General features: G+C 45.8%; 1 protein-coding gene across 2 annotated transcripts in view; it reads left to right on the top strand.

Moving 5' to 3' along the window:
• The window catches only part of NTRK2 (neurotrophic receptor tyrosine kinase 2), a 334,115-nt gene that overhangs the window by 137,323 nt on the left and 181,446 nt on the right, over positions 1-15,346 (top strand). Inside the window, exon 14 of one of the 2 annotated variants that reach the window (XM_036261083.1) lies at positions 4,867-8,702. The exons of the other annotated variant lie outside the window; for it this stretch is intronic. Coding sequence (XP_036116976.1) covers positions 4,867-4,904 — 38 coding nt within the window. The 3' untranslated portion in view covers positions 4,905-8,702. Of the gene's footprint in view, positions 1-4,866; positions 8,703-15,346 lie in introns of those variants that run through there. 2 annotated transcript variants of the gene reach the window in all.

The raw sequence follows: 15,346 nt of genomic DNA, 5'->3' as shown, positions 1-15,346 counted from the left end.
CAACATGGTAGTGGTTGAACCTGGGACACCTGTCATCAGGCCTTGCTGATCCATCACGTCCTCCTAAGAATCACTGGATTTTAATTATGCGATAGCTCCGGCTTTCCTTACACATTCAATCTTTGCCAAGGACTTGGTGTTTCCTGCTTTGATTTTTGGCTCATCACTACACTTCATTTGTTCAAAGTCAAATCAGAGCTTTCAGAGCCCTGCTGACCATCCTCAACCATTTATTTTTAGTTTGTCATCTCCAGCTAACAAATGGACAACAGTTTTCTTCATTCCACTCCCAACCACCGTCTTTTTGATCATCATGAGATTTAGAGTCGACTCAGTTTGGCACCTTCCCCACCCCGGTAAGGTCAAATGCTTCAGGAAGTGCTCATTGGGTGGCTGTGTGTCTAATTATAATCTTCAAAATGCTTCTGAGCAAATATCTGGTTTTGTGCAGGAACTCAAAGTTTAGACATGACTATTCCTTTTTTTTTAATCCTCACCTGAATACATTTTTCCATTGATTTTCAGAGTGGGAAGAAGAAAGGGAGAGAGAAATATCAATGTGAGAGAGACATATCCACCCATCAACCCCAACTAGGGCTGGGGATCGAACCACAACCAAGGTACATGCCCTTGACTGGAATCAAACCTGCAACTCTTTGGTCTGCAGGCTGATACTCTAACCACTGAGCCAAACTGGCCTGGGCTAGACATGACTATTCTTAAACTTAAAATGCATTCAGGTTGGTATTGTGCAAGGCAGCATAGGGCACAGAAGACATATAAACATGCTCTCTCTGCCCTTCTGTGGCTTATAACCTGGGATACAGGAAGTAAAAAGGGAGGAAATACAAATTTCAGAAAGGTCATGTGAATGGATGGAAAAGAATGCCACAGGAGTTAAGAGGCCCATGAACTAAACACTCGCAGGAGACCTCTTTTACACTGGACCTTCAAGAATGGTCACTGCCTCTGTAAGGACCGTTCACTTAGTGGAAGGGGATCTTAGGAGAAGAGATGGTGAATGGACAAAGCACATCCTTAGGAAGCAGAAGGGGTGTCTGAAGGCTGGTTAAGGAACTTCTGGAATGAGCATAGAGAAGGAAGCCCCAGGACCTAAACGTACGCACGGGGCAATGTCTGCTACAGGTGCAGGCGACAGCGGTGTAAAAGATGGACTGGCAATCCAGAAGTTCTGAGTTTAGACTTCAGCTCTCTCACCCCATTCAGGCGACCTTGGACATACCACATCGGCCATGTAGGTTGAGTGAGTCCCCTATAAAATAGAAAAGGCATGGCAGAAATAGCTAGTTGGTGCGAGAACCAACAGATATTAAATGTTCCACAAATGTCAAATTAGGACAAGTGGTGCCGAAATAAAGCGGAATTGCGCCTAGCTCAAGTCTAACTGTGATGGAAAGCAAAACCTTCCACACCCACTGCCGCGCAGGCACCTGACGTGGGAACACAGGTGGCTAGTCTTTGATTTCACCCAGCACACATTTTCAGAAGGCTCAAGGAGCATGTGCTTTGCTCTCCATTGAAAGTGAGCCACTCTGCCTCACCTTCACCACCACGCCAGCTCCCAAGAGGCCCCATGCCACTCAGACACCCATGTTGGCAGTTTTCTGCTTAAACCCTCCAAATAAACGTGGTAAGATTGGCTTTTTCAGATAGCAGCTGCATCTTTCTTCCATTCCCTTCGCTTCCTTTCAGACTCAGCAGTTTTCCTCTTCGCTCTAGATAAGTTGCTGTTCATTTAAATGTACTGCGGATCCTGGCCATTTTATGGCTGATTGCTTCTGAGTAATAGGAGGAAAATGTGTGCGTGTTTGAATGTAAATAAATCTTGAGTCGGAAGCCAGTGATAAAGAAAGCATGGTGCTTCACTGACCTTCACCCCCGCCCCCAGGCCTCCCTTTGGAAGAGGTCAGTGAGCAGATGGGAAATCAGCAAATAGCGAAGACTGAGTTTTAGGACACATCTAGGTGTTCCTTCTCTGCTTTCCACTTCAGTTCGCATTCTCAGACAGCATCTGCTTCAACCTTGCTCCGCTGGAGCTCGGCCCATGTAGGCAGTGGAGGCAGTGTCCTGAGGTTGGTTTGGATAAAGGAGCTGTTCTCACAATAGCTACCATGTACCGTCGGAATGCTGCAGATGCTTCAGAATGTCACATTGTCAACATATCTATATTTCAGGCTCAGAAGCTAGACAGCTCGTTTGGCTGTTAAACCTACAAGATGTTCAGACATTTGTTGTGGTCTAAAAACTTTCCCCCTCACTAGGAGAAAATAATTACCTGTTGTTTCATATTGTGCTGTGGCCCCTGTCTTGAGTTCCTTATAGGAGGGCAAAAGTCATGAGATCCTGGTAAGTAGATTGGGTCCCTGATTAGATTTTACTATCAAACCCTGAGAAATACGAAACATGGGATGCATTTCTTAATAAAAGGATCAGATACTTAAATCAAACGAGTGTTTCAATATATGGTGGTGTGTCTTTAGTGTATCAACAGTATGTAAATATCAGGGGTATTGAGAGGAGGCGGACTTGCCTTCCTTGAGGTGAGGGATGGTAGTGACAGTTTGAATGCAGACATTGCACATTGTTTATCTTTGTAACAGGCTGGTTTTTCCTCATAAGGAAGATATTGCATGTGTTTTTATGGTGGCTTCGTTTCTTATCGCAAGGGCACATGGAGCTAAGGTATGCTTCTTTGAGAAGGATGCATCACAAAAGGCAAAACAGAAGGAGGTTGAAGAGGAACACCTGACATCCATTTAAATAGGGGCAAATGCCTTGTGCCCCGAGTGAATGGCCGTCTAAAAGAGCTTGCATCTAGCAAAGCAAACTGTTTTCCAATTGTAATGTTAAAGAGCCTGGAGGCGCATCGGGAGGAAAATGTCCGATTCGAGCAAAGGAAGAGTGGCCTGGTTCCTGCTGTAAACGCTCTGACATCAGTAAACATTTAGAGTTCCTGAGCCAAATGCTCATAAACTAGTTTATTGAGTCACAAATCTTTTTGGTCTTCTATCAGTGTCACCAAGTTTCTCCTGTTTTTATTGGCAAACTTGACATCCCAATATTAATTTTATTGTTTCAGTGGGAAGGAATTTGAGAATCACTCTGTTCAAACCTGGTGGAATAATGAAGGGGTTTGGTTGGTTAATTTGGCATGCTTGCCCGTGTGCCATAGTGGCCTCCAAACTCGTGCAGCTTATGTATGCCTGGGGGCTGAACTCTTAGAGTTACGAAGGAAAATTAATCAGCGCCCCTGCGCACTTCCTACATCCTCAGTGCTTTGTGGTGTTTAAATCCACAAACGGTGTTTGGCGTCCGACCTGAGTCTTGTTCCTGAGACTTGGAAGGGCAGGAGGCAGAAGTGCTGTGGAAATGATGCTCCATCGTGTTGTTGTAAATGATGATACAGATTGGTGGTGGTAATTACAGCTCTGGAGGCAGATGACACCAGCACTTGGCAGACCAGACACCAGGTTGAGGAATAGTGAGAGCCTGGAGGGGTTGTGTTTAGACGTGCCTTCCAAATCTGAACTTGAAAACTTCTTGGCGGTTTCTACCACGACGTCATCTATTTTGTCACTTATGAATCTGATGAAGATCCATGCAAATTACACACAGAATTACATGTCACAGAATCTCCCCTGTTCCTGCTGGGTTTTCACGGGCAACTTTAAAGAGGCTTTGTCCTCCCTGCACAGGGACACAGCAGGGTGGCCATAGCGTCTGAGTTCCTGGATCAGAAGCTGAGCACATGCCCGTTATTGGATCTTACACAAGGGGCTTTACTCCCTGGGCCTCAGTTTTCACACCAGTAAAGAGGGAGCACTAGTAGAACCCATTTTATAGTCAGTGTGAAATTAAATGGGCGGCTTTGGACAAAGAGCTTAGAAGAGAGCCTGGCACAAAGTCGATTAGCTGTTATTTATGGTGCAAGTTGTTTCCTCACTTTTCTCCAGCTGTGGGACGATGAAGTCTTTGAGGTCAAGGAACTCTGTTCTCTTCATTTTTGTATCATCTATTACAGTGTCTACGATTTGGTCTGTACTCAGTAAATGTTTGCAGAATTAATTAATATTAAATATTATATGTTTTATATCTATTATATGTAATATATACATAAATGATATGTCATATATAATACACATAAAATATATATATATACAATATACTACATGTTATATGTTATATATCATATGTGATATAATAGATGTCACATCTCTGTATATCTATGTGTCATATATATGCTGGGTGCTTGATTCCATTTAAACAAATAATTAATTACATAATATTAGGATTTCTGAAGGAAGAATCTAAATCTTGTGTGGTCCAGTATTTTGTCAGTTAAATCCAGCCAGTCCTCTGCTTTGGTTGCTGAGTAATTTATCAGTTATTTTAGAAATAACTTGGTAAAATTAAGCAGGGAAAAAGAATTAGGATTATGGTAGATATTTGTTGTCGAGTTTTATTTTTTGCCCCTATACATGAAAATTCTTCAGGGGTCATCTATATTGTTCACAAATTTCTCCTACTTAAATTAAGAAGTTAATAATGGATACGATTGTGGGTAGAGCTGTGTGCAGAAATTCTTTACGTTTCTTTCCCATGTTTCGTGTGCCATGTAAAATCGGTGTCGAGTTTAAAACAAAGTTTCTCAATAACGAGATGCACATTTTTCTCCCAATTTCTGTTCTGTTATTATATATTCCTTTATGTTTTAAAGCATATTCCATGTTGTGTCTTAATTTTGATGTTTATTTATGTTCTTTTAAAAGTGATTGTACTTGTATGTTAATTTCCGTTGATTTTCCTTTTGAGCATGACTTATGTTTTATTTTGTGTTTCTTTTAGGTTTTGTTTTGTTTCATAAGATTCCACTGGATGGGTAGCTGAAATAAAGGAAAAGACAGAGAAAGGGGCTGTGGTGCTTGTTGGTTGATGCTGCCTTGTAAGCTGGACTCTTGGGACTGGCATTGGCTCCTCCCGGGAAGTCTGCTTACCTGGGGTTTTCTGGTAGAGGTGGGCGGTGTTCGCAGGAGGCTCCGCATGAAGCCTGCAGACCGTGCGCTGTGATGGGGAACACCAGTGCTGAGGCAGCTCCCAGGCAGCTCCGCGGAGACGCAAGAAAACACCTTAAATTAATGCTTCTCTTTTGTTCCTACAATCGTTCAAATATGGAATTGACACGAAATTCCACTGGCTTGTGCTTCTCTTCTGAAAGATGTGCTGTTTGACCATACTGGAAATGTATCTGATGCTATTGTTTCTGTTTATTAAAGATGAACTACAAAGTTAAAACACATCTACATGTAGAGACAGGTGGAAGTAAGTGCACACTAAACTGTAACCTCCACGTAACACGTGTTTCAGCATCGTCTTCTGTCGTTGTTTAATCAGTGCTGAACTGAGAACGTTTCCTTTTTCCATCTACGCCGCGGCGGCTAAAAGAGCATATACAGCATCGCAGTGGGGACGTGGTGATGTCACGTGAGGTTCTTTCTTTCACTGATGATAAAAGTCCGGAGCCAGGCAATCCACGCTAATGATTTCAAGTTTCCTTGATGATTTTTCTTAAAGGCAAACAATAAGTAAAAGAAGCTGTTCGGTCGGGGCTGTGCAGGTAGGTTAGGCACAGTCAGCCTCTGAATAACTAAAGGAGTGACATATATGCATATGTCCTTTCATTTGCCCTCTGCGACCCACCTGCTTTTTAGAAGTTTGTCGAGTGATAAGGCCGCAGCATCCCACACTGTTCCCATCACAGAACCGCGGCTTTTCTTCTCTGAAAGGCCTGTGAGCAGAATGGCTGGCCTGCTGGGAGCAGGAGCCGATGCTGGACACAGGGTAGTCTCCCGACGACCTGCGGCACGGCTGCTGGCTTTCCACGGGCAGGTCGGCTCTTCCCGACCCCAGCAGTCCAGAGGTGGCAGGTCGCTAATGAATATGTGCTTTATCTTGTCCAGCTGCATTGCTGGGAGGGCGGCCTTACAGCTCCAGAACCCTGTGTCCCTGCCTGAGTCTTACCGTGGACCTCCGTGTCACCGCTTGGCCATGGCCGTGACCTTGGTACGCTCAGCTCAGCGTGCGCCAGGCAGGGTCTCCGTCAGAAGCCAGGTTGGCTGCCCCAGCCCACCTCACCTCACACCTTTCTTGTTAAAGGGACTTCAGAGCCAGGCCCGGAACATGTCCATTGAAAACACAATCAGCTCTGTACAGCACAGGGAATATAGTTAATAATATTGCCGTAACTATGGTGTCGGGTGGGTACTGGATATATCAGGGGAGCGCTTTGTAAAGTATATGATTCTCTAACCACTATGCTGCACAACAAATACAAAAAAAAGTGAAAGTAAACAAACAAACAAAGAAAGATGTGCATAGATGCCACAGCTGAATTGGAAACTTAATGACCTTTTTCAAAGAGAATTTTTTTTTTTTTGAAACAGTTACACAGTTTTGCAGTTCAGCTTTAAGGATGCGTAGATTTTTAACTGGTCTAACATGTTTGGAAATGTTTTGAATCCTGTGTAACCAAGGCTTTCATCTTAATATACCAGGATCCATGCAGGCACCACTTGATATAAAAAGATTATCCATGATGGATATTTTATGCTCCATCTTTTACGTTAGCCACTAACTAGGGCATTTCCTGATGCGGACGTGTCACAGAGCCCTGTGGGTTACAGCATTGGACCTGGCTGCTCCACGCCAGGCCTGGGAGGGGCAGTTTCTCCAAAGCGTAAACAGACTCCTCGTTTTCAAAAGTTTTTTTCCAGAAGGACATTTGAGTGTGAGGGCAGCTGGCCCGTGGTGTGGGGAGGTCTGAATGTTCCTGACTTTCCATTTTCTGGCTTGCTGCTAAGTGACAGTTCCTGTCACGACTGAGATTCTGATCTTTCCCAAAGGTGTGGATTTACAGAGAGGCCAGCTAATTGCAGAAATCCTGAACCCTGAAAGAAAAAGGAAATTCAAACTGGAAACCAAGCAGGGGCTGTCAGGACGGCTCAGGTTCTTAAATATCGGCCATTCGGTGCATTTCTTTTCTTTTTTAAAAGCTTTTATATTATTCCATAGAGCTATAAAAAGGCGATGAATTGTTTAAGGCCTATTTTTAAAGTTTCCCAGACCCAAAAGAAAAAAAAAAAAAGGATATTTGTACTCAACAGCTAGAAGGATGACAGGGTAGATTTTTGTTTTTAAATGGAGAGAAGTGGACAGATAAGTCAATTTACTTTATCAGACCACAGCTGACATCTCCTAGGGAACGAAGCAGGCTATTAGAAAATTGTGTCAGATGGCTCTTGAGTTCTTTGCTTTTCATTTTTTTTAAATCCCTGAAGACCACAATCAGACACATAGCTCCTCCTGTCTATACTCTAGACTAACCCCTTTCATCCTTTTGCTTTTCATGTCCTCTATAAGAAATCTTTTTCGGGATCCTAATGTATTTCTGCAACATTAGAAAAAGGCAGGCAGCATTTTTGCTGAAATGCAGTCTGTCGCCCGCCAGCAAGGAGCTGGCATTTCAGTGCCAGGCGGGTCCCCTGCGGGCGCCCTGTGCCCTGGTGGCCCTTCCTGCCTCCCGGAATGTGGACCCAGGATTCCAAATCTTCTGACTCTCTAAGAGGAACTTGAAACCTGGACTCTTGTGGGAAATGTTCCTATTTTTAAAAAGTTGACTCAGTTATTTTTAAAACGTTATGTAGGCCAACAAAACATGTCTGTGGGCTGCCAGTGTGTTACTTTTGTCTTAAAGCAGGATCCTCGTTCCCGCGCGGCTTCTTGCTGCCTTCCCTTTGCAAACGCGCTTCCCAGCAGGGCCACTGCGGCTCGGCCGCCGAATCACCCCAGGGGTCTGCGGGCGGCACCTCTGGGGCTCTCCCTTTGGCCGCTGGGGCCCGGCTCTCTCTCCCTGCTGGGGACTCTCCTGCAGTGGTGTTTGACCTTCCTCCCTGGCTGGCCCCAGACCATGTGGCCAGAGGCAGCCCAGTGAGTCCTTCCCGGCTTTGTCTGCTCGGCTCCTTGCCCAGTCTCCGAGCTGCCTGGCCTCCGGTGCAGCCGGGTTCAGGGGAAAGGGCGCGGCCCCCTTCCACGAGCGTCCTTAAGGTACCGATATGGGGCCATTGATAAACGGAGAACAGCTGTGTCCTTCTCGGCAGTCATGGTTCAGGCCCTGTGTCTTGGCCCCACCAGCCCCTCCAAGGAGCTGAGATGGACTAGGAGTCATCACAGGAGGCAGCAGTCTGCAGCCAGCAAGGCGAAGGCCCCCATCTCAGCAGGAAGAAGCCGTCCCCACACACTTTAAAGACAGTTCAGGGGTTGGCATCCCTGTTCTCCAGCAGGGACCGCTTTCATTTTTGACCGATTGAATGCTCTTTCCAAAAGTAAGGCGTAAAGAAGAGACTCAGATGATCCCAGACCCGCCCACCGCACAGACACACAAGTGTGCTTCGGACTCCGCTCTGCACGGGACCCGAGTCACACCCCGGTGCTGAGGGCTGGCCACTCCTCCTCGGACAGGCCGAGCTGCCATTTTTCAACAGTTTGAGGAGCAAACAGCTCAAGGAGTTCAAGGCACGAATTCAGTTCACTGCCAGGTGTGAGGCTCAGCATGACGGAGGTGCTCCTGCTTGCTCGCCCCTCTTCCTGTTCTCTCTCTGCTTAAAACCCCCGGCACTCTCTCTGCCTCTCCCTCCTTCCCTCTCCCCTTCTCCGGCTCTCCTTCTCTCTGTCTAGCATTCTCACTTGACTCCATGACAGACTGAGAGATTATTTTTATTTGCTTTATTGGTTGCTTTCCACATACTTTTTTCTTCACCATGAAATGGAATCAAAGCCCTCAAGGGGCCCTGAGCGAACTCTCCTCATTGCATCAGAGAATGGATGGCTTATCCTCCCTTCCGATGCCTGTTCTCTAGGACTCCTCCTTGGCTCCCATCTAATTTTCTGCACAACAGTAGAAGCTCATTTCATCTCGTTCTGTCCAGATTCCAGGGACAAGGGAGGGCAACCGGAGAGGGGCGATGCGTGTAGTCCAGGGTCTTCTCAGCCCGGCGGGCGGTGCCATTCCGGTCGCGTGGAGGTCAGTGGAGCCCCCGGGGTGGTGCCGGGCAGCGGACTCACCTCCAAGGACGCTAGGACAGAAGCAGGCATCCTTGGAAGCCAGTGCTTCTGTGTCCACACACCTGCAGCACCTGAGGACCGGGTCAGGCTCATTAAGGGCACGTGGGAAGGTTAAGAACTCTTCCGGACAGGGCAGGAATGCCACTTTGTGTGGGGTGCTGCCACAATGAATTAGGTTCACAGGACTCACAACCTGGAAAGTGACATAAAACAGCTGTCACAGAAGGCAGCTTTCCACTCAGGTCAGTCCATTTCCTTGTTTTGCTCTCCAGGCCCAGGGAGCCTCCCCGTCATCTTGATTTTGCCAGTGGGATCCCTCTGAGTCTAATTCAGGCTAATGTTGCAACGGAGCCTTGGGATGGTCATTGGTGAGCACCCAAGACAGGTTGTTGTTGGCTGTGTCTGGAGTCTGAGTTGTCATGAAAAAAAAGAAAGAAAGAAAAAGCATGATAAGTAAAAAAAAGCACAGAGGTTTTCCCCACTTTTAGGACAGTCAATTTATGAAAGAGGCAGAAACAAATATAAAATAGCAAGAGATTCTATTCACAATGTATATGTATGTCAAATCATCATGTTGTATTCTTTAAATATCTTACAATTTTATTCCTCAATTATGCCCCAATAAAGTTGGCAAGGAAAAAAAGAAAAGATAGTAGGAGATTCCAGAGAAAGACAGATGCTTGCGTGTCGCCCATTGTACACTGGGTTCCATTTGCTGTAATCCTTAGGTAGCCTGCGAGTCAGCCTCGTGCCCTGTTTTTCCTCATAATGTTCCAGGTTTAAAAGTCACTTTTTCACATTTCTTGTAAATAGTGGATAACCATTTTTTTAAAGTGCTGTTTTAACATGTGGATAGATCATAAATGTACTTGCTGAATTCATTCATTTTTTTAACAAGCCAATAAAGTTTTATAATTCATCTCCGTGTGTCCTGCATTCTCTCTAGGGCCTTGTATTCGTCCCTTCCTTCCCCCCAGCATCTCCATCACACTGTGTGTCCTTGGTGGTGTGCAAGAGGAAAGGTGTTAGAAAAAAGAGTATGAGAAACGTCATAGAGAGCTGGGGAGGGAGGAGTCCCAAACCTACGATAGATTCTGGAATAAATCTCCTTCAAAAAGGGACTTTTAAAGTTTCCACTAATGTGAATTATACATTTATTGTTTACTGATTCTTGACATTGGATATGCTTTTATTTGGTTAAAAGGCAATACTAAAAAGGCAACAAAAAATGTTTAAGGAAATTAAAATAAAAACCACCCTACATTCTATGGGAGAGTCCCTTGGTATTTTACTGATGACCCAGGTCCCAGCAAGAGGACACACAGGGAGCTCTGTCCCTCCCTTCTAAGGGACTTTGTGGTCAAATGAACATGATGGCTTGTGCTTTCCTGGAGGGGAGATTGAGGGAGACAAGGACATAGAGATAAGATGCTGTGGAATCCTAACTGTGAACGTGGTGTCCACACTTCATGTCCCTTTTGTTCTCATCTCCCCACGGGCCACCCTGTCATTCCCTCATTTCCCCCCCTTTTAAGGTAGGACCTAAAACTAAGGTCTGTAGGCCTCCAGCTCTGATTCATCTGAGCTTGCTTCTGGTTACGTTGACAGGGTTTTGCTCCAAATGAAAGACTTAGGGTCAGGAAACTGATCTAGTGTGACCCCATGTCTTGTCAAACCAAGTACACAGTCTCTCCTAAGAGCTGGCGTGGTGCTGCTGACTTGTGCTCTTTCTAAGCATCCCTCTCAGTTTGCCTTGCCGAGAACAGGTTTTGGAAGCCAGGTACTAATTTGAGGCAGTAGGCATTGGATTCAGACTCTTCGGGTATGAATCGAGCTATACTCAGGCTCAATGACCTTGGGAACGTCATTTCACCACTCCATTCCTCAGTTTCCTCCTTTGCAAAGCGAGATGATGATAATAGTGACAGCACCTCCCACTGGGCTCTTACGGGAGGTAAGGGAGATGGTTCAGGTAAAGCCTTTACTTAGAACCTTGCCTGGTAAGTGGGGGCCCTGGCTTTCGCCGATAAAATACTCTGAAGGACTTGGGTTTGCCCTGACCTTGGGTATGCCTCAGGAAGTGCCCACGAGTCGCACACGGATTCACTCGCATGTCAGTTATATGGCAATTGCATGAGCACGACTAATGGAGTCCAAATGAAAGGGAATTTCACTTGCTAGGTCATCTTGGAAGTGTCCGTGCTGTGACCGCCACTTTGGAGATTTCTCAAGAATTATCATCATTGTGCTTCTCGGACCTTCTTTCTGCCCAGGTGATTCTCGAACACTAATTCGACCTCAGATTTGATACTGACAAAATAATAGGACACGATTTGTTTGGGCCTGTGTTATGATCGTCTCTTGAGTTTGGACGGTGCTCTGTATTTTTAGGGTTCGGAAGGAAGTAGCATTGAAGGACATACCCCAGATATGGTCTGCCTCTTTTGTTCTCACTTTATTAATTCGGAATTTTTGATCATTTGAACCAGGTCAGCTTTAACTTTAACTTGTGGATTCTCCATGTGAAAATATTTGGCTAAGAATGAAGATAACGAATGAATTGGCCGAGAGATAGCTCGAAAGAAAAGACTTGTTTCAAGTTCCCTCAAGCCTTAGAAACAAGTGTTTACAGGCAATGAGTTACAAATAACGCGATTTTTCTCTTCTGCTTCCTGAGAAAGTTTCTCGCAAAAGCCCTAGTGGGCAACACACGATTGGCGTGGTTGGTGCTCCTTCATGCTGGAAGTGATAACATTTTAGTTCTTTAATCATGTTTTGTAATTTGGACATTTTGTTGCTGTTATTAAATCATTTTAAATAAGTGGCATTGAAGTTATACCAGCACTTAATTTAAGGTACGTTTACTCGTTAGCACCTTTTCTAACACACTTTGAAGCAAGATCTACAACTGTATCTAAGAGGTGTAGTAATAGTTCATGGGTATCAATTTCTCACTCTGGACCAAGCACACGTTACGTTTTAAGTACTGAAACATATATTAATGTATTTATTAATTCATTCCCTGCAGTCCTATGAGGCCAATAATAATATTGTTTCCATTTAAAAATGTTAAGAAACTGAGCAACAGCCCAGCCGGTGTGGCTCAGTGGTTGAGCGTTGACCCATGCACCAAGAGGTCGATAGTTGGATTCCCAGTCAGGGCACAAGCCCAGGCTGTGGCCCTGATTCCCAGTGGGGGGCACGCAGGAGGCAGCCAATCAATGTTCTCATCAATGTTTCTCTCTCTCTCTCAAATCAATAAAAAAAAGAAAAAAAATTAAAAAAAGAAACTGAGGAACAGAGTGATCAAGGGCCTTGCCTCAGGTTACCTAGCTAGTGAGTGGTAACTGGGATTGGAATTCAGACAGGCTGGCTCAAGGCCAGGGCTCAGAACAACTACCCTAGGGGCTGGACTCTGAGCAGGGCCAGGACTGGGGTGAGGCCAGCAGGTGCCTAGGACACTCTCAGGGCTGTGCCAGCACCCAGTGGTCACTCTTACCAGCACCAGAGTTTGAGCAGACATTATTGTTGTGGCAAAGCACAAATGCAAGGTTAACTTCAGTCACTGGGGAGGCACAGGCTGCCCAGGAAGCCCCTGGTTACGGAGCCCTAACCAAGCCCTGCAGATCTTGACTTGCAGGTACAGGGCACAGCAGAGAGATTGGCACCTGCTTTGAAAATGTCACCTTATGTAACAGAGAAGTTGCAGGAGGTTTCTGTTCCGTGCTAATTAACGAATGAACACCCAGAGCATGTTTGCTTAGTCCATTGTAACTGAAGACGGAAGTGTTGTTTTGATTGTTCTAAAGTGAATCTTGGCTCTTGAACTTGAGTACTTCCTGTTCCCTTGGAGCAGTCCTGACTCTGATGAGTGATGGTGAGGGAAGCTGCCTGGTGGGGGTGGGCTGGGAGGTGTGGTGGGAGGTGTGTTTGAGGACACGTCCTGTCACCTGCACGAAGAGGATCCAGCCACTGGAGCAAGGTGGTGGGGATGCCTGAGCAGTCCCTTGCCCCTGAAACACAAGGAGACAGAGCAGCATCTGAGCAGCTCGGTCACGTCCACGCTTCTGTCTGTGAATGTGCTTTCTGGCAGCTAGTGACTGGGAGAGGCTGCCAGGGCACATGCTAATTTTCCTGTCATTTGGTCATGTCTCATCTCACACAACACAAGACCCCCAGGCCTGTGTTTACTGAATCAAAATCTCCGCCTGACCATAGGCGAATGAACAATAAGTTCTCTCCTTGCCTCTCATCTTTCAAGGTTTTTATTCTGTTTCCCGGGAGGCAAGGAGAAACTGCTCTTGTAATTCACCTCCCTTCCACTTCTTTCTAGTAATTCTCATCATACAGTAATTAGTCTTGCCAAATCGCTAAATAAAAATGTAGGTCACGGCTGTTTGCTTTAGGGATTAGGGTTCAGGTAAGTTTGTACAATTTCATGAAAGACCCCTGAGCTTTGTGGGGTGGGAGTAAAAGTCGCCAGCACAGGGTTCTAGGTTTTAAGTGAACTAAGCCACAAGCAGTTAAAGGTGCTTCAGGCTTTGTAATGATTACTTCCTCGACAGATTTTTCTCTCTATATACTTAGTCTTCTGGATTGGGGCAGGGGGTCTGTCATCCCCTACTCTACAGACTGTCACCTGCTGGCCATGTTTCACTTTGGTGCCGGTCATGTGCTGGCTTCTCGGTGTGTTCGGGTGGCGGGGTGACCAGCAGGTCCGCGGGGGCGGAGAGGAGTCAGGATGTCTGCCCTGCTCCAGGAGCAGAGGCTTATCTCCAACGGGGCTCACCTCCCTGCCTCTGCCGTCCTTCAAGATGGGCTTCATCTTTTCTCCATTTGTTTCCTCAACCCTGGAGGTGGGGAGGGCTCCCCAGTGGTCGGTCTCTCGTGCCTCCCGGTTTCTCGCCTGCCCATGAACCGGGCCATCCCCTTGAACATTATCCCTACAACTTGCCATTTAAACCATTTGGGGCGAGTTCTTTATTCCTGACACAACCCTAACTGAGATATATACTAAATTCTTTAATACATTACCTTGTTTGAGCTCACTTTGAGCTTATGTGAAGTGCAGTAAATATGTATTAAGCGTCACTTGTAGGTCAGAGTGAGCCAAGCACTGGAGATGCCACAGTAAACCAAACAGACGCTGTCTTTGGCCTCATGGGCTGTGGTCTAATGGTAATACCATCAGTGTTGATGCCACTATTGACCACGCTTTACACATGAGGACACAAAGGCTTGGAAAGTGGAGTGAGGGGTCTAAGGCCCAAGAATTGCATTGACCTGTAAGACCCGTGCTCCGGTCTGCTTCTCCAAGGTCAGCACCCCCCTTCTCCTCAGGGGACCCTGTGTCCCTGCGCCCTGAGATGGCCTTCACCCTCTGCACCGCATTCCCATGGCTCCGGTTCTTCCCGACTCAGCAGAAACCCCTGAGAGGGGTCCCCTCCCTCTTACCTATTTTCTTCTTCCCTTTTATGAGTTTTTAAACATTATTTTCTCTTCTCTACTCCCCTTTCTACCTAACACAAACACACACAAAAACGCTTTGTTCTTTCTTTCATTATTTTACACATTGAAATTTTACTATTGCTGGGGTGGAATATGTGCATAGGAGATAGGTTTTGTGTGTGTGTGCGTGTGTGTGTGTGTGTGTGAGAGAGAGAAAGAGAGAAAGAGACCAGCAAGGAAAGGCACAATAATTCTCATACCACACACACACACGCACATGCACACGCATATGCACACACACACACGCACACACATGTGCGCACACACATGCATACGGAATAGGAACACTGCATACTCGATGCCCCTTTCCATCCCGTGGGAATGTCGTCCAGCACATGCACAGTCGAGGCCGTTGCCGCCTCCCCAGTGCTCACTGTGTTTGAATGCCCCCCCACTCCTTTAAACGCTTTCCATACTGTATTGTTTGCTTTTTGTTTTTACTTCCTTATAAAAAGCAAGACGTTTTGCTGAGAAGAAATGATTACAAATCCCAAAAGGTTTGTGTTCCGTTGTGAGCTCCAAGATGTTAAGGATTGAGTGGATTTCAAACTTGGCTAAATTTCTGACTTGGCAAATGCTTCCATCCTTATTTATGACAGCTTGGAAACTTCCATTTTCCAGGGCTTATAAATGATGATGCTGATTTTGTCTCCTTTTTCTATTTTGTGGCGAATTATGGAAACAAGAACAAACCAGCCCG

The sequence above is a fragment of the Molossus molossus genome, unplaced genomic scaffold, assembly GCF_014108415.1.
Source record: "Molossus molossus isolate mMolMol1 unplaced genomic scaffold, mMolMol1.p scaffold_m16_p_14, whole genome shotgun sequence".
Classification (NCBI taxonomy): domain Eukaryota; kingdom Metazoa; phylum Chordata; class Mammalia; order Chiroptera; family Molossidae; genus Molossus; species Molossus molossus.
The sequence above is the reverse complement of the archived record's forward strand: the minus strand, read 5'-3'. Positions and strand labels throughout refer to the sequence as shown.